The 23,274-nt window shown below is 38.2% G+C and overlaps 1 protein-coding gene across 2 annotated transcripts in view; it reads left to right on the forward strand.

Moving 5' to 3' along the window:
- The first annotated feature begins 459 nt into the window (after positions 1-459).
- itgb2 (integrin, beta 2) overlaps positions 460-23,274 on the forward strand; it is a 29,016-nt gene continuing 6,201 nt past the window's right edge. Inside the window, exons 1-13 of one of the 2 annotated variants that reach the window (XM_088930353.1) lie at positions 460-543; positions 10,709-10,769; positions 11,529-11,617; positions 12,073-12,265; positions 13,144-13,314; positions 14,486-14,727; positions 15,468-15,623; positions 17,714-17,809; positions 18,199-18,288; positions 19,189-19,326; positions 20,288-20,478; positions 22,248-22,480; positions 22,561-22,780. In XM_088930353.1, the coding sequence (XP_088786479.1) occupies positions 10,712-10,769; positions 11,529-11,617; positions 12,073-12,265; positions 13,144-13,314; positions 14,486-14,727; positions 15,468-15,623; positions 17,714-17,809; positions 18,199-18,288; positions 19,189-19,326; positions 20,288-20,478; positions 22,248-22,480; positions 22,561-22,780 (1,877 nt within the window). In that variant the 5' untranslated portion in view covers positions 460-543; positions 10,709-10,711. Of the gene's footprint in view, positions 544-7,271; positions 7,396-10,708; positions 10,770-11,528; positions 11,618-12,072; positions 12,266-13,143; positions 13,315-14,485; positions 14,728-15,467; positions 15,624-17,713; positions 17,810-18,198; positions 18,289-19,188; positions 19,327-20,287; positions 20,479-22,247; positions 22,481-22,560; positions 22,781-23,274 lie in introns of those variants that run through there. The other variant, XM_088930354.1, reaches the window with a different exon arrangement.

The following is a 23,274-nucleotide window of genomic DNA, read 5'->3' on the forward strand; positions in this document are numbered from 1 at the left end:
CACATCACTTACTGCAATTTGATACAAAAGCACTAGTGAAACTTTAGATTGCAGTTTATTGTAGGTTTGTATATTTACTTGATTAATTTCAGTGGTTTGAAAGATTAAGAGGAAAAGTCTGTTGCAAGAATTTGCAAGAACAGAAAGACACCTCACTTTTAACTTTAGTCCTCAGGCTTTGTCTTTACGCTAGTAAGGAACAGTCTTCGTTATTAACAACTAATTAGTCGGCAGAACAGTTGGTTATCATCACATTTATATCACTCTATCAGCACTATATTAATATATTTGATTTGTAAGATGCATTCCTCATGAGGCATTTACCCCCTCAGAATGTACATTTTCACCTAAAATGAAAGAGTTTAATAAGAGCTCAAGTATGATTAACACTGCTTCCTTCAGCTACAATCATGTGGCTTATGACTGCTCAGGCTCCATTTCGTCAACCTCTTCACAAGATGTCATTAAGAGGAAGTGTGGGTTTGATGAGAAACCAACGAACATACAACAGCTTCATGAAGGTGCAGCAGAGACTGGGAGTCTGTGAGTGTTTTAAATATGATTACTTTTCTTTTTTTGCTGTTTATGTTGGGTGAACTGAGATAAAACTTTGCTTACCATGATATGGTAATACATAGCACAGTACACCACCTCTGAGGAGTTCCTAAATCTGCTAACATATAAAGACCAAAACGATAGTACAACTAGAAACCAAGATTTTTATAATCCAGCAGTTTACTACTAAATGCCTTCATTTAACAGGGTTAAGAAAAAACATTTCTTGCAGACTGTAAATTCTAATCATCAAACTCTCATGTAAAGCATTTTGCCTATTATAGCAAGCATGTTTCAGTGTAGATTTCTCAAAAATTCAGCTTGGCGCCAGAAGATACCATAGGGAAGTCAAACATTTATATCAAACAGTCTGAAACTCTGCATTAGTTGTATTACTATAAACAAGTATAGCAATGTATGTACGTTTTAAAAGAAACTCAATATCTTATTAAGAATGTATTACTAATCTCAATTTAAAAAAGCATCCAGTACCTACAGTATAAAAGGTGAAACATGCTGAAAATGTTTGTTTTATTGAGAAAAGATATTTTGGGGATATACAGTACACCAAAGAAGGACAGTGGCAATTACAAATATCATGATCTTGTATTGTACTAGTAGTACTAATAGTGAATTTCCACAACACTCGTACACATCCAGATTTTTAAGAAGCAAGAACACACCAACACAAATTACCTCTAGTATAAAGATGTGACCTCTTATTTTAATTCAAACTGGAATTAGGAACCTCAGCAATTGCTTTCACAAAACATTTTAATCATTTCTCCTATTACAAAATCTGTAGTGGAAACTTTAATCAGGACATTACTACTGAGGATTTGATCAATTAAACAAGTTTAATCTTTCTTATTTTATACTTCTGTGCCATAAAAACACAAACTACAATCTCCATTAAGAAGTTGTTCGGTCACGTCCATGTTGCAAACTATAAAAATAAACTGTCTGTCATGATGACAATGTAAAGTATCACTCCATAATGCACCACGTTAGCGGTATCTGCATACTTCTGTTGGGGATTGTATATCTTTATATCATGGAGGCAGCCACTAGAATAGGGAATATTTTGAAAAACATTTGTATTGGAAAGCTAATATGTGTTGTCTTTTCCTTTCAAAATGATAATTACTATTTATGATATTTGTTGTACACTGCTGGGAGCAATCACAGAGCATTGGTGTTGTCATCAAGTGTTGGATTGATGTTTGAAATGACAGTCAAATGGCAGCTTGGGTGTACTAAAATGATGTGGAATAAATAAAATACACAGAAAGTGAGTGGTCAACAGACAAGATGGTCTTGTGTCATACAGATTCAAATTATTTGATTACTACAGGTAAATATTTATAACCATAGGTTTTAACTGTGTATTACAGTTGTCCTCTCAACCTGACCAAATAGGGAACTATGATAACAAGAAACAATGTAAATATACATCAGACAGCCACTTTTGTTTGCCAACAGTCACCTCACAAATCAGCAGATTCCATGTTCTGACATTACAAAACTCTTTAATTAATTTGTGGAATTCAGCAAGAGTTTCTTCTCTTTTCCACTACACTCCCTTAAAACCAACAGCATTTAAAAGAAGGGTTATCTTTTCCTCATTGAGGAAGTGCCCCTTCCTAATTCAGAAAGCAGAAGTTCTCAACAGTTTTCTAAATTTGCCGTCACTCTCCTTTTGTATGAAGGGAGGAGCACCTAGTTAAATACACTCCTTAAAATGACTAAACAACATTTTCAAGCAAACATCACTTTAAAATGTGACTTTATACCCCACAGTTACATTAAGAAATAAGGGGACTAAAGCATGGGAATATTAACCTGAAATAATTATGAAATAACGACAGTTTAAAAAAACCCATTATGGATAATTGCAAAAATTGTTATGTTCTTGCCTTTGATACACAGTTATTTCCTGTAAAGAAAGTAACATTTTTATAAGAGTAAGATAGTCTGTTTTTTAGGCCTCACTTAAATATATTTCATATATAATTGTATCCATATATAGTACAGTAAAATAAAGGCAGTCATTCAGATGATGTTTGTTGTAAGCATTTGAATTGTGTTGATTTTGTGGAGTTACAGTTTATCGTATATCATTGTCTGACAGTGAAAGTCAAGTGGCAGTTTAGAGAAACAACCAGTCTTGCCTAAAAATGTGGTGAGGCTTGGCAAGCCATACTGAAACCAAAAGCACACATGGACATCCATGAAGCTGACACCAAGACAGCCTTTACCCCAAGTAAACCAGGACTAATTTGGACAATCTGGTTTGCATTTTAAATTTCACAAAATTTCAAAACCAATATTCTGTATCAAACATAAGCAGTTTTCACCCTTTGTATGTTATTGGATTCATTTACACAGACACATACCCTGTGTGAAACATTCCAAACATCCCACTGTGCTAAGAATCGCTGTTATAAAACTGAATACTTTATGTCAACTTTTAGAAAATGACATCAAGTTAGTTATTTGAAAGAGGGACAGAAGACTGTAATCATAATTCCTTTTTGTAATTAAGCATCTTTCAATCCAAAGAACTCTTAAGTACTTTACATCCAGTATATGGGAGGGAACCCACTGGCAGCACCAACCGATTTTGCATCAGCAGGTCCACTAGACAGAAGATAAGATAGAGAAGTGAGAAATTGCTTCACCATTTGAATTAAGGGGGAACTTTAGGAAGGTCATATTGAGCAAGCCCAGAGCACGATTCAGTAAGAGCACTTCAATATTTTTAGAAAATGAATATGTATAAAATGTGCCATGATTTATATAAATAGTACTATGCTCTCAAACGTAGCAGGACGTTAACTGATAATAATAAACATGATAACCAAGAAAAATAGCAAAAGTACATGTCTGTAATTTAGATCCTCATCTTCTGTCTGCAAATACACATGAGACAAGTAAACTATTTTAAAAAGCAAAAAAGAAAAAAATAACCAATTATTAAAAATATAGTGGTATTGCAAAGTTAGATTTTCAATTTCTTTTGGTAAAAGTGAAAAGTTTCAAAAGTCATTTTTTTTTGGTATTAATGAAGTACATTCACTTCTTTCTGTAAACTGCTATTGGCCGTAGCAGGTTTCTGGTTATTGTTTCAATGGAATCTAGTGTAAAGTGTGATTTTCCAATTCCATCAAAAGACCGTACCCATTTTGTTATAATGAAGCTTCAGCATAGATTCAATTATTAACTAAACAGTTATTAAAAGTACAAGATATAGAAATGTATATTTTTGCCAAAATTATTGACTAATTTCATTAGCCTTTTTGAAGCATTTAGTTTTATGATAATGTATATCCATAGCATTGAATAATCTTTATTTTATCACTATATACAGGTATGCATGTATGTTTTTATGAAAATATCTGAATTTTTAATATTGATAAAATTTTTGTGACATCATCATGATTAATTGATGATTCATACCTGTCCATATTAAACTTAAGTGACTCTGTGGAATAAACATTAAATTGTTAGTGAGAGTTGATTTGACATGTTGTAGATTAAGACTGGATTTAACCTTTTAAATGTCAAGACACAGGAAAGAATCAACGTACAGTACCTGTTGATCATCACATGATTATTTAGAACCTATGCCATGTTCAAAAATGACAGTGTAACAGCAAGAAAAATAAGTGATAGGATCGATAGATACTTTATTGATCCCGTGAGGGAAATTGCAGTGCAACAGCAGCTTAACACAGACAACACAGCAACAGTGTAACGAATGATACAATAATAATAATACAATACATACAATACAATCAGTACAGTGAGAAGTGCACTAAGAAGAGTTACTCACAGTCCAGAACACACAAAGAACAAACCAGAACAGAACAGTACACAAAAAAGTCATATTGCACAATATAAATATAAATATAAATGAATTGCACAGGTCCCTGGCATATATTGCACAAAAACGGTCGTAAATGGGAAAAAAAAAGAACAGATGCATCAGTTTACTGTTCAGTCCAGAAACAGGTCACTGTCAATGTTGCCTCTGCCCAGACGCAAGGTGGATGCATTGTACAGTCTTATGGCAGAAGGCAAGAATGACCTCCTGTAGCGCTCCCTGTCGCACCGTGGATGGATCAGTCTATTGCTGAACGTGCTCTTCATTTCTACAAGCATGTCATAGAGAGGATGGGAGACGTTGTCCATGATGGTCTCTAGTTTGGACACCATTCTCCACTCAGCCACTACCTCCAGGGGGTCCAGGCCAGACCCAATGACAGAGCTTGCTCTTCTGATAAGCTTGTTCAGCCTGTTAGAATCCCCTGCTCTAATCCCAGAGCCCTAGCATACCACCGCGTAGAAAATGGCGCTCGCCACAACCGACTGATAGAACATATGTAGCATCTTACTACATACTGTACATTTAAGGACCTGAGACTCCTCAAGAAGTAAAGTCAGCTCTGACCCTTCTTGTAAATGGCCTCGATGTTCTTAGACCATTCCAGTCTATTGTCGATGTGCACTCCCAGGTACTTGTACGAGTCCACCATCTCCACACCACTCCCATGGATGTAGACAGGAGTAGGTTTGACCCTTTTCCTCCTGGAATCTACCACCAGTTCCTTCGTCTTTGTTACATTCAATTGCAGGTGGTTCTCCCCACTCCACTCCACAAAGCTGCTGACCAATCCCCTGTACTCCTCCTCCCGCCCACCCTTGATACATCCCACAATTGCAGAGTCATCTGAGAACTTCTGCAGGTGGCACGACTTTGAGTTGTATTTAAAGTCCGAAGTTTAGAGGGTGAAGAGGAACGGAGAAAGAACTGCCCCCTGAGGAGCCTGTGTTACTTATTACCTGTTCAGACACACAGTTCTGAAGTCTCACAGACTGTGGTCTGCCTGTCAGATAGTCAGTAATCTATGAGATCATGGAGGCACCGACTTGCACCTCCTCCAGCTTCCTCCTTAGAAGTAAGAGCTGGATAGTATTGAAGGCACTGGAGAGGTCGAAAAACATAATCCTTACAGTGTTGCCAGCCTTGTCCAGGTGTGAGTAGGCCCTTTGCAGCATGTAGATGATTGCATCCTCCACACCAACACTGGGCTGGTAGACGAACTGTAGGGTGTCCAGTGATGAACTAACCAGGGGTCTCAGGGGGGATAAGACCAGCCTCTCCAGTGTCTTCATGACGTGAGAAGTCAGCGCAACTGGTCTGTAGTCATTGAGGACTACAGGGAGGGGAGCCCTTTCTTTGGTACTGGGACCAGGCATGATGTCTTCCAGAGCACAGGGACTCTCTCCAAGCGCAGGCTCAAGTTGAAAAGTGGCTGGAGCACTCCGCTCAGCTGATCAGCACACGCCCTCAGAACTCTGGGACAGACGTTATCTGGTCCTGTGGCCTTACCCTGGTGCAGCCTATGACTCATAGCGCTGTCAGTGCTGCAGGTGTTAATGGCAGAGGTGTTGGAGAGTGGTAGCTGTGGGGGGTGTGGGGGTGAGTAGCTGTTGGGGGTTGTAGCTGTAGGCGGCCATGATTGTGGGGGGATGGAGGAGGTGTTGGGCAGTCGCAGCTGTGAAGGCTTAGGGAGTGTGTGGCTGTGGGGGGATGGGTGTTGAACCGCAGAGGGCCCTGAATCAAACCTGTTAAAGAACTGGTTCAACTCGTTGGCCATCTCCAGGTTCCCCTCCATTGCACCCCGAGCCTGTTTGAAGCCAGTGATCTCTCTCATGCTGCTTCATTCATCCCTCACTCTATTCCTTTGCAGCTTGTCCTCTACCTTCCTCCTGTAGGCATCCTTGCTCTCTCTTAACTTCTGCTTTAGCTCCCTCTGTACACGCTTGACCTCTTCCTTATCCCCCCTCCTAAAGGCTCTCTTTTTGTCATTCAGAAGAGCCTTAAGGTCGCTGGTTTCAAATCCAGGGTTTGTTATTAGAAAAGCAGTGTACGTCTTTGGTGGGGATGGTGTTGTCAACGCAGAAGTTAATGTAGTCAGTGTCACAGTCCACCATGCTGTCTGTCGCCTCCATGTGGTTCGCACAGCACATCCCAGTCGGTAGCCTCCTGAGACCATCTCCTCACAGTCCTCATTGTTGCAGGTTGACGCTGGACAATAGGCTTGTATAGCGGTGTAAGCAAGACAAGGTTGTGATCTGATCTGCCAAGGGGGGGAAGGGCTGTGGAATTATATGCATTCTTAGCATTGGCATATAATAAGTCCAGTGTTTTGTTTTCTCTGGTCGGGCACTTAACAAACTGGTGGAAAGTAGGCAAAGTGGCGGAAATAGAGCCGTGGTTCAAGTCCCCTGAAATATAGCTATAAAAGCGCTAGGGTGCGTTGTAGCCTGGCTGTGACTGCGTGTATGACGTCACACGCAGCCTCTGCGTTTGCCGTGGGTGGAATGTAAACTCCCGCGGCAGATAGTATGGACGCTGTCCTATGGCAAATAGTTCAGTGTTGGGGTTACAGAAGCGCTCCTTAACATGAATATGTCCAGGATTACACCATCTGTTACTGACAAGCACAGCGAGCCCCCCTCCTTTCCTCTTACCGCTCTCGGTGGTGTTTCTGTCTGCCCGCACCGTCTGAAAGCCGCCGATGGTAACATTCGACTCCGGAATAAGTTCTGCAGCCACGTCTCAGTTAAACACATGATACTGCATTCTCTATACTCTGACTCCTCACCAATGCTCCCAGTTCGTCCATCTTGTTTACTAAGAACCTCACATTTCCCATAATGATCGAAGGAAGATAGGGTTTAAATCTCCTTTTCTTCGCCTTTCGCGTCGCACCAGCCCTACAGCCTCGGTTTTTCCTCCTCAGCTCCTCCGAAACTGATGGCTTCTCTCCAGTGAGTAGAGCCAGACGGACTAGCGCGATCAGCTGGTCACGCGTGTTCACTTTGATGTTCAGTAATTTAAGTACCATTTTCTAAGTAAAAAGAGACTCAGTCGACAATACTATCTAAATCATTTCAGATACTGTAATGCTCTGAGATTTGTTTCTGCCTATAGCAAATTTCAATCATTGTCAGCTTTGTGAGGTTAAAGGGTAAGATTATAGTGTCTACTTAAATCATGTGTTAGTTCTTCGTATCTGAAAAATAACATACTAATTTGTCAGTTATTGGTACATAATGGATTCTGGCAAAGATGAACAGGATCCATAATGTATTTTATATATTTTCCACCCATGATACATTAAGTGCTAGCATGTCATATATTATATATAAATAACTCTTACAGTACATGCCTTGACACTAATACTGAAAATAATCACTAATTAAAACTAACAGACTAGAACTGTTAGCTCAAATTCTTTAACCTGTATCTCAGCTGCATCAGTAAAACCTAGCACTACACAAACATATAAGGAGGATATTTCTGTGTAGTTCTACTGAAGTAAGGAACACTTCATTACTGTACTTCTACTGTTGTCATGTTGTGTTTATTGGGAATCACACCAATGTAAATGATCCTAGAAAACTGCAACAACAGGGAAATCATTGTCTATTTTTTGTTGATGATGACTTTAGTATGCCATGAGTGCAATCAACAAGAATATGATTAGAAAGGACCCTTAATTATATTATAATGGATAAGACTGTATAAAAGACTGATATTGATCATCTGTTCAGAACAGATGGAATATTAAATCAGCATTAAGATGATCAAATACAGGAATTACTGTGCATCTAGGAAAAAATGTATTGAGCAGAATTTTATGTTACAAGAAACAAACAGAATTCAAGAAAAGTCGGGCAGTTCAAAGTCTATGATTTGTTACATTTAAGCTTTCACAAAATACAGTAAACACTGTATCTACACAGGGGACTTCACTGTACTTTGGGAGTCCTGAAAGGTCTCATTTTGCAAACTGTGAGACCTGTTAGATTTAGAAACATTTGGTGTGTGCTAACATACTGTATATATTGCAAAGGAACAAGTAATAGGTTTATTCCATGCTGAAAAAAAGAAGAAAGAGAACACAACGTTTCGGCCGTGGAGCCTTCTTCAGGTGTGACACCTGAAGAAGGCTCCACGGCCGAAACGTTGTGTTCTCTTTCTTCTTTTTTTCAGCATGGAATAAACCTATTACTTGTTCCTTTGCAGCCTACGCATGCTGACGCAGCTACCCACCTGAACTACTGTATATATTTACAGGTGCACATTGTACAGTATGCTGTATATTGTAATGAATTAATCAGCATGAATCATTGCATTAAAGAGGGTTACATTTATAAATACAAATAAATATAAATCAGATAAAATCAAAATCAATTTCAGATGCCAACACCAACTTAAATATTCAAATTAACACCCCCCAGAGGCATAGAGGCACAGTGTTTATTATTGCTGCCTTGTAGCATTAGGGTTCTAGGTTCAGTTCTGGACCTGTGGTATTAGCTGTGTGGAGTTTGTATGTTCTTCCAGTGTTCATCTGGGTTCCCTCCAGGTTTTTCACTTTCCTGCTACAGTCCAAAGAGATACTGGTAGATTAATTGGCTTCTAGGGCCCTGGTGTGTTTGTTTGTGTCTGGGTGTGCCTTGCAATGGGCTTTTGTACCGCCCAAAGTTTATTTTGCCTTGTGCCTACTGCTTGCCAGGATAGGCACCAGCTCCCACGTTACCCTGTATTGGATGAAGTGGTTAGAAAACAGATGGATGAAATTTCATACTCTCTATAGAAAGGAAATACAGGCCTTGTGCTTCCTTTCTTTATTAGGAATGTACTGTAAGTAGTAACAAAGTAATAACCAGCCTACATGCTTAAAAAGGAACAACATTAAACAAGTACACAAACAAGATAAACAGTTATATTCAAGTATTACAGGCCTGTTAATTTCAGTGCCCTGCCTTCTACAGACATGGAAATACTCTACTGGGCAACTGGGGAATAAATACCCAAGGAAAATAATGTACAAGTAAAAATACAAGGAAAAAAGGGAACCAATGTCTTCTCAAACAAACATTCCCTCACAGGACTACTGTAAATGTCTCTTTTAAATTGTTGTTACAAATTAAGAATTCAAAATAGCACAGGGAAACAAAATGTGAGATTGTTGTTAAGCTGGTGGCTACCTCAAATTGGAAATCAGTATTTTCACATAAAACATATCAATCATAATATGGCAGTCCCTTGTTTAAGACCCAGAGGCCTTTTTTGTGTTCAAATTACCAGGAAGTTCTATAGTCCTGGCCTATGAAGACAGAAACTGTCAGAGCTGATTTGTTCTGCTTTCACTTCTGTTGCTTTACTTCTCTACCTCCATTTGCCTCTACCTAGTTGCCTCTATCTACTTTGCTGCTGTCTCATGCCCAGTGAAAGCTGACATACTGATTTAACATCAATTTGGCTTTGTCCCAGTTAATAATCAGTATAAATGTGCGGCCAAATTTACTGCTTCACGAATGACAGCTAAGTATGCTGTTCATTCCAAGGCTGCTCATTTTTTTACTTTTAAATAGCAAGGTACTCTGATAGGAAATTTACACCTTTAGATACCTCCCCCTAAGATGCAACAAAATATAAAAGAATATTTTTTCCTTAGAAGTTTTTCGTAACCATTCTGAAAAAGCGAGACATTCTAAAGTATTTACAAGATGTCAATAACTTTCAATCTAACATTGGTATTGTGGTATTGTGGCTTGTTGTTGCATTTCATGAAACTACTTTCATTTCATGAAAACTGTTAAGTGGTGTGTGTGCCGTTAATGCTGCAGTTAAAAATGAACAACCATTGGCCAACAAGTACTGTAAGTGCTTTACACTGAAAACCTTCAAAACACACCTCTTCGCCCTCTATTTTGCTTCTGTTTCCTGTTATGGTTTACCTCTCCTCTCTGGGAAGTAAAACAGATGTTGGTTACAGAAAGTAAATCAACACTATTACAGCAGGACATACTGAAGTCCTCCATTTTGTTTTAAGGGCCTAATAATGACAAAAGTTTCAAGTATTTTCAGCTTTGGCTGGCTAACACGGATAGTAAAGACTGATGTTTCACCCAGAAAGACATGTCTCAGGTGCAAAAAAAAATTTAGCTCTTTAAAAAATGAATATGGTATGTTTAAAATCACATATTAGCATATAACGAAAACAAATTTGAAAAATTACAGAGTGTATTTCTTTATATTGCCTAAATATTTCTGCTTTTTGTTTGACAGGAAATGTGTCGATACCTCAGTTTCCTGTTTCTTATTTCAGCAGTGCTGTTTAGGGATGTTGGTGAGTGCAAGAATGATTTGAAAAAATGTTCATACACACTTGTCCATGTATAAATTAAGGAAGCTTCCTGTAGAATACATTAGAAGTAGAATTAATCTTAACTTATAAGAAGTTCAAAATATTTACAGTAGTTAACAGGAATATGTCAAGAAATGTCACTTTTTGTGTCTGTCCCCTAAAAATATGTTCCAGGCCAGAAGGAGAGGACAAGTGGTGTCAGTTAGAGCCAACGCCTAATTTGTTGCAAAGAATGGACACTTTTTCAATTAATTGTGAAATTCATAAAATCCATTTAGCCTTCCTGCAAATAATGACAGTGCAGATGTCGAACTTTTTTGATAAATTCCAGATGTTGACTTGGTCTTTAAAAAAAAAACTTTAAATTCAGACTATAAAAATTATTTTAACTCTACATTACAATATTTTTTTTCCTAATAAGATGTCTCAGGGTAAACTTTCTATTTTAATTAATACTTCAGTGTGTTGGATTTTAAACATAACTGAGACATTTCTTAGTAACCCAAGTTACTTGGATTTAAAATTAATATTCTTCAAATAATATAATTTTCTACTACACAGGTATACTGCACAGCATGTACAAGTTATTAATCTAATGTTTATTTGGGTCCACATAAGAAGAATAAAAAGATGGTTTGAGTATTTTCTGGGGAGTTTTTGACTATAGACTTTTTTTGTTCATAATACTGTTAGAAACAATTATGGTTATAAAATGTTAATTTATTTTTTACGTTTTTTTAGTTTTCTCCGAAGTGTGCACCAAAACTGATGTCAAGGACTGTAATGACTGCATAACCTCGGGAGCCTTTTGTGTGTGGTGTAAGAAACTGGTAAATACAATGTAGATCCCAGTCTCTTTATTACAGGCAGTACTGGGTCAGTACTGAAGCACCCCCACCCCACCCCCCAATGTAAATAAAACAATTCTGAAAACTAAAAAGCACATTTAAAAACCCAGCTGCAATAATTAAAAAATGGACAGTTCTGTTTAAAGAACATCTCTATTTTCTAATCATTTAGGTATGTTTAATTATATTAGCTCATAGTCCATTTGGAAATGTTTGTTTAAATTCCACCAAATGTTTTTGTAACGATTAAAACACACGCCTTCTTGAGCCTGCGGAAAATCTAAATTGACCATATCATATGCTCTGTGTCCATTTCTGTTGTTTCTTGTTATAAGATTTTTTAGGCAGTGTTTTCTAATCCTTTTGTCATGTTTATTGCCAAGCCAAAATGCTGATTTTGAAAGCTGCAGAAGTGCAATGCTTTTCTTCTCCAACAGAATTTCACCAAACCTGGAGAGCCAGACTCAGCACGTTGTGACACCAAAGAAGCGCTAGAGAAGTTAGGCTGTCACAGTACAGACACTGTCAATCCTAATAGTTACCACACTCTGGAAAAGAACATTTCTCTACACAATGGCAAATCTCCTGTTCAACTTGCACCTCAGGAAGTCAAAATGGTGCTACGACCTGGTTAGTGCTTTTTTCCTTGCTTTAGTCTTTTTTAATAAGTAAATATATATTTATCTAATGGATATACTATGGTGTAAAATTTTTAGACATATCTAAGAGTTACAAAAATTTTGCATCAACCATTCAAAGCCTCCAATAGTGTCTCCTACATTGACTGCACAGCTTTGTTAGGATGAAAAGAAATCAAGCTAACTGCCTGATGGGAATACCAATTTTCGCTTCTATGAGTGGGCCTGACCAACGTACAGTACCTCATTTGGATCTGGGCTGCATGTGTATTCTCAAAGTACAGTCTTAGGGGACTTTGTTGATGATCTTCTTGGTAGACTACTTTGCTTGGCTTAGATATTTAATTGTTTTTATCTTATATACTTCTGGGGATAAGAGAGCGTATCAGCCCCCTGTTCTTTGCTGGCCTTGTTCCTTGTTCTCCATCACAGCTACTGTATAGTAGGTCTTGTGAATACAGTTGTTCTATATTTGCCTCAGTGTAGCACGATTCTTCCTCACTGGACCCTCTCTTCTCCCAGCCTGGGCTCTTTCTTATGAGAGATAAATCCCGGTTATACTTATTTTTTATATTTGTTGCCCCCTTATGAATGTACTGTATATACAGTATGAGAAATAATGACCTCCCTATACTATAAAATACTGAGTTATCAGGACAAACTGTTTTCTGGCTAGAAATGTTCTGTAGAGATTGATATCTATCCTATATTGATATGTACTGTATATATAGTTATTGGTATATCCTTTTATCGTGAATTAATATAAAGAAACATTGTTTCAATGAAACACAGTTCATTGGTTCATGTACATTCAGTACAACAATCTGGAAAGTGTTTTGAACATTGAAATGTGAATTTTTGTCATTCCAGGCAGGCCAAGCACTTTCTCTGCCATATTTAAGAGAGCAGAAGGCTACCCAGTGGATCTGTATTACCTCATGGACCTTTCCTACTCCATGAATGATGACTTGCAAAATGTAAAAACACTCGGAAAACAAATCTTAAATGCTCTGAAGAATATTACACTTCATGCAAAGATAGGTAACGTCTTACTACATTATCTTTTTACCTCTTTCTTGTCATCTCTTTTCTAAAGGAATATGGAATGTGTGCATTTTTTTTCTTCCCAGCAAACGAGCGTGTTCTTGCAACATTGAAAGTGGACAGTGTTGCTGGCGTTCTATAAAAAGTGCAACTTTGATTTGGTATGCCTTGTGGTGCTGTACCTTAAAATACATTTGATATCAATTTTAAAAAATCAAATTACACATCTGGAATCATAATCTGCCTATTTTCTTTATATATTCTTTCCACTGTATTGCACCCACACCCCTCAGGTTTTGCAATATTAATCAGACATTTGTTATAGCCATTGTCAGTTCAACTAAGTTTCAGGAAGCATGGAAAATTGCAAAGTCATCTTTGTCTAGTGCAACAGGGTGTTGGTTGCTGCTGCTGGTCCATGAAGAAATATAGAGAATAAAACTAAGTAAAAATTAACAGACCGACAGACTGCCTCTATCAATAGTGCAGTATACTGCAAATGAATAACTGAACATGATTTCTAAAAAAACTGAACCTTATCCCTACTATCTGTACAGTGTTATGAGTTTGTTGAGAACTGTCCACTACTAAAAACTTTTTGAGAGTTGGGAGATACTGTACAGAGCTGTATGTACAGTTTCAAATATTTCTCCTACTTTTGAATTGGTGCAATACTATATAATACAATAAAGATTTGTAATTCTAGACTTTACACAAAAGTAGTCTTACACGCAGATAACAAAACATAAAATGTTTATATAAGATGGAGAACACTGAGACTGAATAATCAAACTTATCACTTAGAACTCTACATTATAAAAAAGATTTTGTGGAATCAGTTCAAAGAACAACAAGCAGCAATAGGGTTTAAAACTGAGTTCAGGAGGTTCACAGAAATAATTGTGGGTTTTGGGTAAAATTTTAAAACTGGACCTTTTTATTGACTATAATTTAACAGAGAGTTGACTACTCTAATCAAAAGAGTAGTGAAAATGTTACAACATGTGATGCACCTGTTACTTCACTGCAGGTCCTGCTCTTTTTGTTTAAATGAGTTGTTCATACAAATACTAAAATGAATGATGTTAATTGGTTTAACTGCTGAAAAGCTCTGGTCAAAAATATTTATTTTGAAAAATAAACTCCCAATATGAATCAATTTTTTTAGGGTTTGGATCTTTTGTGGACAAGACTGTTCTACCATACACAAATACCAATCCAGAGAAACTCAAGAAACCATGCCCCCAAGAGGAACTGTCATGTCAGCCAGCATTTGGCTATAAACATGTGCTGAGCCTGACAAGTGATGAAAATCGTTTTAATCAGGAAGTATCGCGGCAGTTCATCTCAGGAAACCTTGATACACCCGAGGGAGGCCTGGACGCTATCATGCAAGCTGCAGTCTGTGGGGTATGTTTCTTTAATCAATACTAGCTCTCTGAATGGTTCTGGCCAGTTCCTGAAGCAGACAACTTCAGGCAACAAAGAGGTCAATATGGCAAAAAAAAAGATACAGAGGAAAAATTTAACTTAACAGTTACACAAGATCATATTAACACAAGGTCAGGTTTACATTAAACAAACTCAAAAACTTCTGAAATAAGGCATCTTCTAGGCATTTACTGTATAACTACCTAGGATAAGGTAATAAACAATTATTAAACCTCTATATACCGTAGTTGCATTCAATAATTTAATAATGTTTCCTACATCACAATTGGCATTCCCATTTTTGTATCTTCTGTACCTACTGATTATTAACTGAGGGGACTCCCACTCTTAATTTTTTTGCCAGGCACTGTTAGAAGGGTCTTTTATATAAAAAAAACATCTTTTATCTTGGACTTCTCCTTAGCATGTAATCTTAAAAGATTGTATGTAACTATTTTAAAAGATCTGAGAACCTTCTGTTTTTAAACGACAATGATTTTATTTTTCAGCTTGCAGGGCCTCAAAGTTTTAATTTCACCAGCCAGTGAATTTTGGCTGAAGATGAAGAAAAGTTTTTAGCTGAAAGTATGAAGTGCTTTTATGTACTTCAGGCATCTTAGTACACTTCAGTATTTTCAGAGTTTCTTTGGTATATGGATTTACTGCCATAAATGACCTTTAAGGCCACTAAAGAGAAACCTGATTTGTCTGAATTACAGGATAAGATTGGCTGGGGGAATAATACCCGCCTTCTGGTCTACACCTCTGATGCTGGATTCCATATGGCTGGTGATGGGAAACTTGGTGCCATTCTTACCCCGAATGATGGGAAATGTCATTTGGAGAACGATCGCTACACCAAAAGTGATGAACTGGTGCGTTTTTCATTTTCAAAAATCTATATCAGGATTACTATAAAAAACAAAATAAGTAGAGTCTCATAAATTATGTTTATACATTAATATTGAAAACAGAAAATAAGACAGAGGTAAAAACATTCCAAAATTTTTAATAAAAAGAACTCTACTAGAATGCAGCTGCAGTACAGAATTTGTTTTGATGCAGTATGTTAGCTTTTTAAGAATTAGGTCTATTACAGTTAGTAAAGAAACTACAGTAAGTTTCAAAAGCCTTCCTTCTCTCAAGATGGTGCCACTACTGTGCGTTGATTTTTGGGTTTCTATGGTAGCCCTTTTTTACACAGTCTTTAAAACTGTTCAACATATATTGCAGCACCTCTCCTAAAGTTAGTTTTTCTTGCTTCTCTTTACACAACATAGCTCTCACATCATGTCTTTGCTCCCCTCTTTCCAAAGCATTCTGTTCATTTCAAGCTGTCTACTTTTCTGTGTGTCACTTTCCAGCCTGATTTTCAACCTGAGTTCTCCCCAGAAATGCTCCCTTCCCTGTCATTCTTGTTTTTAGCCAAGACTTTCAACCTAATCGTACCCTGCCCCAGCCCCTCCCTCCAGATTCTGCATGCTTTGACATTGCACTGAGCTCCCATATCTTTCTGTGGTGAGACATCCTGTAGTGAAACTTACCTCATTACTACAGATTCTGAGATGCGTCTAATGCCTTCTCTGGTCTGTCATCACCAGTACTCCAACACTGTCTGCATCCTACACATGAGGTTCACATCACAAGGATTTTTGTTTTAGTGCTACATGTTCATTGTTCAAGCACAGTACCATATGTTACAGCTCTACTCCTTGTTTGCTAATGATGTCCATATTCTGCATTTTGCTTGACCAAATAAGTTATGGGTTGCACGGTGGCTTGGTGGTTAGCATTGGTGTCTCGCAATGCTGTGGTCCTAGGTTGAATTCCTAGGGTGCAATCTATGTGGTAATTATACTGTATGTTCTCCCTATATTTGTGTTGGTTTTCTCCCACAAGTCCAAAGACCTGGTAGGTTAATTGGCTTCTGGGAAAATTGACACTGGTGTGAATGTGTTTGCGTCTATTTGTGGCCTGTGACGGACAGGCCTCTGTCCAGGGTGTATCCTGCCTTAAGCCTGTTGGTTACCAGTATAGGCTCTGGTTCCCCCACCACCCTGTTTTGGGCAAAGTGGTTAGAAAATGGATAGATGTACTGTATAACTTCTAGTATACTAGCAACACTCCTAGTATACTTACACTTATACTTTTCAGATAGCTTTTAGTGGAATTGTTTTTCACAGTTACCTCTGTATATTACAAGTAATAATAATAGTAATAATAATAATTGCTTACACTTATATAGAGCTTTTCTGGACACTTCACTCAAAGCACTTTACAGGTAATGGGATCTCCCCTCCACCACCACCAATGTGCAGCATCCACCTGGATGATGCAACAGCAGCCATAGTGTGCCAGAACGCTCACCACACATTAGCTATCAGTGGGGAGGAGAGCAGAGTAATGAAGCCAATTCACAGAGGGGGATTATTAGGAGGCAATGATTGGTAAGGGCCAAAGGGAAATTTGGCCAGGACACCAGGGTTACACCCCTACTCTTTTTGAGGGAAACCCTGGGATTTTTAATGACCACAGAGAGTCAGGATCTCAGTTTTACATCTCATCCAAAGGACAGCACCTGTTTACAGTATAGTGTCCCCGTCACTATACTGGGGCATTAGGACCCACATGGACTGCAGGGTGAGTGCCCCCTGCTGGCCCCATTAACACCTCTTCCAGCAGAAACCTTAGTTTTTCCCAGGAGGTCTCCCATCCAGGTACTGACCAGACTCACACCTGCTTAGCTTCAGTGGGTTACCAGTTGTGAGTTGCAGAGTGATTTGGCTGCTGGTATTCATTATTTATTATATAAGGGCTATGGGAATATGAAACAAGCTACCAAGGCCTATTTTGGAAGCTGACACCCTGGCTTCTTTCACAAAACAGCTGGATGAGACCCTTGGTTCAATAAGATAAAAACTACCCTTGAATAATTGGAAATCGTTTATTTTATTTTGTTTTTTAGGACTACCCTTCCGTTGGGCAGCTGGCGCAGAAATTATCAGAGAATAACATCCAGCCCATTTTTGCAGTGACAGATAATGTAGAACATGTATATAAGGTATGACTTATTTTTACTATTTAAACCCCAGTGAATTTGCTGCATAATATGACCAACAATACTCCCTGTTTTGCTAAAAATGTAAAGTCAAAACCTATGTACTGTAATTTTAACATGTTCAATTAATTCTGTCTAAACAACACCTCTAAATGAAAACTTAATGGCTCTGCTAAAAACATTCACATGTATTTATAATACAAAGAATCTCTATTAGAATGCAGCTTAGCTACAATATTCATCATTGAACATCTTTCTTCAGAATTTGTTTTGATGCAGTACATTAGGTTTTTCAGAATTAGGTTTATTATGGTTTCTCCAATCTCCCAAGTGTGAAGGGAACAGAAATTGTGGTTTAATTATCTATTAATGCATTACTCTTATACTCATAGGACCTAAGCAAAATGATTCCAAAGTCTGCAGTTGGTGTGCTATCAAGTGACTCCAGTAACATCGTATCTCTAATTCAAGGTGCCTATAATGTAAGTTATTTACACATTTCAAGCTTTGAAAACTTTATATACAGTAAAATAAAAAAAATGTAATTGCTTTGTGCAAACTGTAACGGATTCGGGTTCTCTGGGCCTGTGCCCTTGCCACTCCCACCCCAGTTCGTCCCTCCACCATGTGGGTGTGAAACGGGGTCTCCTATGTCGCTCAACAGGGGTCTTGCCAGCTGAGCTAAAGAAGACCTTCGTCAGCCCAGGCGGCCAAGATCCCTGTTATATGCAGGGGCGTATTTCTAACAATACCTTTGTTTATGAGCAACATTCATAACACTTTATTGTAATTGTTTCTAACAACATTAAATGTAAATATATAATATTATTAAAGGTACAGATGTGTTAATAATAAACCAAACCCAAATACTAACCCTTATCTTAAAAAAATATATGTACAGTACTTGCTGTTTGTGTATACAAAATATACTTGTACATAAAATATAGATATTTATCATATACTTATAATATGCACTGCTGTAATGAAAGTTACGCATTAGTGTATTTTGGAGAACAAAATGGCATGTTATGCAAGCCACAACAGACTGCATTCAAATGAAACAACCAATTAATAACATCAAGATATCCCTTTGATATACAGAACTGCTACTATGCACTTCCCACTATTAACAGTTCTGTAATAAAAATTGTTTACTGCCATTTGTTTATGTTAGAAAATATGTTTTTAACTTTTTATCTGAAATTAAACTGTTTTATCTGAAATTAAAATTCTTAGTAAATGTACTGTACTGTGTATTTTCAGTCAGTTCAGGTTAATTAAAACACACTTCTAATCTAAATGCAGTAGATATAAAGACAAATTGCAAACCAAATGTAAACTAAAGGTTTCTTTATCAATAAACACATCTCCCTGTTTTGCAGAGTCTTTCCTCAACTGTAATTCTAGAGCACAACCGACTACCAGAGAATGTTAAAGTCACATACAAATCAAAATGTAGTGATGGTTCAGTAACAAGTGGGGAGAGAGGAATTTGTAACAATGTGAAAATTAATGATGAGGTAAGAAAACATTTCCTCTTAAATGTGAAATGGGGTACTTGTAAAAAATAATAATTGGGTTTAGACTGTTTTCTTATCCAGGTATGTATATTATACAGTAAAGTGAATACAGTGTACAGTATATATAATATGTACAGTGTTACTGTATACATGATATACTAGAACACTGACCAACTGAGCAGGGGCACTCAGTAGTGCTTACCATCTATCCAGATATACATATTATTATGACAACACCACTGCACACAGAGCCTAAGTGCTAAGTGGTCCCAATATATCTGCTGACATCTGTGAACATCTGGTTGAATCAGTGTGTGGCTGCTAGAGATGGTCCAACTTAATCCTAGGGTATTATTAGTGTATTCACACTTTCTTGCATTATCTTAACGTACAGTACCTTTGTTAACTTTAGTTTGTTAAGTGTCTACCAAGACTTGGCTTTTGTCTATTACTTTGCTCGGGAACCCCAAATCCTAATCCTGGAGGGCAAATGCAAGTTGGACTTGTAAACACTTTAGTCAGCTCATTGTTGACTCCAGCTGCTCAGGTTCCAAGGCTTTAAAGAGATACAGAATACCTGCAGATACACCTGCCCCCCAGGACAAGGACTAGAGATAAATGACTTCGCTGTTTCTACAGAGAGCATTACCCATTCTAGCAATTTGCTATCCCCTAAGACACAAAGAACGTTAGAAATCTCTCTTGCATCACACCATGTACATCGGTGCAGCAACTCCACACTACCGAGGAGGGGTCTTGTCACACTCGTCTGATGAGGCTGCCAATTCCATCAGCCAGGCAAACAACTCTGCATGTCTTGTCTCTCTCCCACATTTATTAACCTTTAACCAAAGCGCTGAGGCATTTTTTCCTTCCAACACATCATTTCAGTTTACTGTTCTTCACTGTAATATTTGCGTAAGAAAGAGTTTTTGACCTCGACCTTCTTTTTTTGGCACAGATCACTTTTGATGTGACAGTAACAGCAGAGAAATGCATGGAGCCCCAGTCCTTTGAGATCAGACCTCTGGGGTTCACAGAGACACTGACTGTGAAAATAGAAACACGCTGTAAGTGTGAATGTGATGAAGCCTTGGAAACTAACAGTCCATACTGCAGTGGGAGTGGATATATTAAATGCGGAATATGCGGGTAATTTTTATTTTCTTTAATTTCATAAACCCAAAATGTAAAAGATTATTCAGCTTTACTTATTTACAGTATGTTAAATCTTTTTATATTTATGTTATATGTTTTATATTTTATCTTAATATAGTATTATTATATTATTTTAAATTATATATTTATTATATTATTTTTATGCTTTATGAAAAATCTAATAAAAAACCTAAAGATTAATTATTGAACTCTCAAAGAAAAACACATTATTTTACATGAAAATAATGAGGCCATGTCATAATTCTGTCAGTAATTTTTACTGAAACTTTTTTCCATGTTACTGGTATGTAATCACACAGGTACTGTAACTACAGTAGAACTTATGGAGTTTGTCATTCCAGCCAACATACTGCTATCAATATACAGTACAGTGTTGCAGGTGGGGTGGCCCATCTGAGCTGTCACAGCAGCAGAATTTGACCATTGCACACTCAATTTTACATGATGGTCATCTGCTACCCTCTTCTACATAAGAGACAGGTTTCTATTTATACTGCACACCACTTAATCAGACCCAGTAGCCTTGTGCTTCTCTGTGTTGATGCACATTTAATGCAGCATCATTGACAGGCAATGGCAACTACAGAACATTATTTTCTGTGATGACCTACATTTTTTTTGTGGATGGGGGTCAATGAAGATAAGAGAAAAGAGGTTAAAAATTGATAGCATGAATGTTCCATGAAACGCTTGAATCATTCAGAGATACATTGATTTCATTTAAAAGATATTTATATTTTATTTAAACTTTACCTTAGCTGTGATTTAATGATCATTTTCTTTGTCTCACAATAATGTTTTCCTTTCACATTTCAGTCTGCCTGATTCTGAACTGTCCACTGCATTAAGACATTGCATTAGTAAAGTCAAATGATTGGGCCATCATTTGAAACAGGGGACACTTTAGGGGATCCATGCATCTGTTTTTTTTTCCTCTTCATCCAATTCATTCATGGTTTGGGAGTGACGGAGTCTAGCCCGGCAAGCAACAGGCACAGTCCATTGCAGGGCACCCACAGACATACTGTACACGCTCACACTCACACCAGGGCCAATTTTCCCAGAAGCCCATCAATGTACAATACCAGTACTGTGTGTCTTTGTTCTGTGGGAAGAAACCGGAGCACCGAGATAAAATTCAAACAAACAAGTGGAGAGCATACAAACTCCACACAGATATCTCCCCAGGAAATGAACAGGGCAGCACTGCCAACCTGATTTCCCTAAATGTCCAGTGTGTTGATCATTTGTCATTTGCACATCTCCAGTCATTGTTTACACGTCTGTATTGTTTACATTCAAACTGTCTACATGTTTACTTGTGCATTGTCTACTGTTTGTTTGTATATTGTCTTGATGCACTGTTTGCACTTTGTGTTTTTACACTTGTTTTACAATCGAGAGACTTTCTGTAAGTAAGAATTCCACTGTACCAGTACATGTACCGGTTACATATGGCAATAAAGTTCAAGTTCAAGTTCAAGTTGTGTCAAACCTGTTAGTCTCACTGAGAGGCTGAAAACCTTCACAAAATGTTTTTCCCTACTGTCATGGATATACAGTAAGCAGGAAGACCACAGTTCCTTGAATATTAACTTATATTTCTGCCTATTGACAAGACAATATCACCACCGCTGACTGTGCAGTCCCAGTGATTTTGTAATGGCAGTGGCCGATGCTGTATTTTGCTCCAAAAATGGCGGTCCTTTCTACTGATCCAATCTCTTTTCTTTTTCCTAAAGATGCAATCAAGGTTTTAACGGCCAGAGGTGCGAGTGCAAAATCGGAGACAAGTCCGAGAGAGACCTGACCCAGGCTTGTCAGCGAGACAACGGCACCATCTGCTCGGGGTTTGGAGACTGCGTGTGCGGCATCTGCAACTGCCACGCGAGCGAAGACGGGCGAAAGATCTACGGGAAGTACTGCGAGTGCGACGACAGGAGCTGCGAGCTGCACGACGGCAAGATTTGCGGAGGTCAGGAAAACCATGTGGCTTCGGGGCAGTTCAAAGAGTATGCGATGTATTTGAATAATCATGCCATCCCCTGTCGGCAGGTCACGGAAAATGTGACTGCGGAAAGTGCATCTGCGACCCTAACTATGAAAGCAGCGCGTGCCAGTGCTTGAAATCTACTGAGAACTGCAAGAACTCCCGGGGGAAGGTGTGCAGTGGCAGAGGCCGCTGTGAGTGCAACGTGTGCCAGTGCCAGGCGGGATACAAGACTCCCTATTGCGAAGAGTGCGCGGCCTGCCCGTCACCCTGCCCGAAATATGCGTAAGAACATCATAATATAAAACCTTGTCCAATGGCACAAAGGCGCTGTGGTTAACATTGCTGCCTCACAGCCTTTAGGCCCCTCTAAAGTAATGTTTGCCTGGAGTTTTTATCTTCTCCCCGTGTTCACATGGGTTTCCTCCCACAGTCCAAAGACATACTGTCATGGTAGGTTAATTGGCTTCTGGGAAAATTGGCCCTGTTGTGAGTGTGGCATATCTGTGTTTACCCTGCGATGGACTGGCGTCCTGCCCAGGGCATACCCCACCTTAGGCTTTTTGCTTGCTGAGGTAGCATGCTCTGGCTCCCCCGTGACCATGAAGTCGATAAAGCAGGTAAAAAAATTGATAAAATTCTACAAGCAAAGTTTAGGTTAGTTGCACAAACATGCTAAGTTGTTTCGGGACTGCAAAATGGTTTCTATTCTGACTATGAACCACTACAGAGTTAATTCCCAGAATTCAATGAACCATTTCCTAAACATATCCAATATG

This window comes from Atractosteus spatula, chromosome 13 (assembly GCF_055471065.1).
Source record: "Atractosteus spatula isolate fAtrSpa1 chromosome 13, fAtrSpa1.hap1, whole genome shotgun sequence".
NCBI classification, from domain to species: Eukaryota; Metazoa; Chordata; class Actinopteri; order Semionotiformes; family Lepisosteidae; genus Atractosteus; species Atractosteus spatula.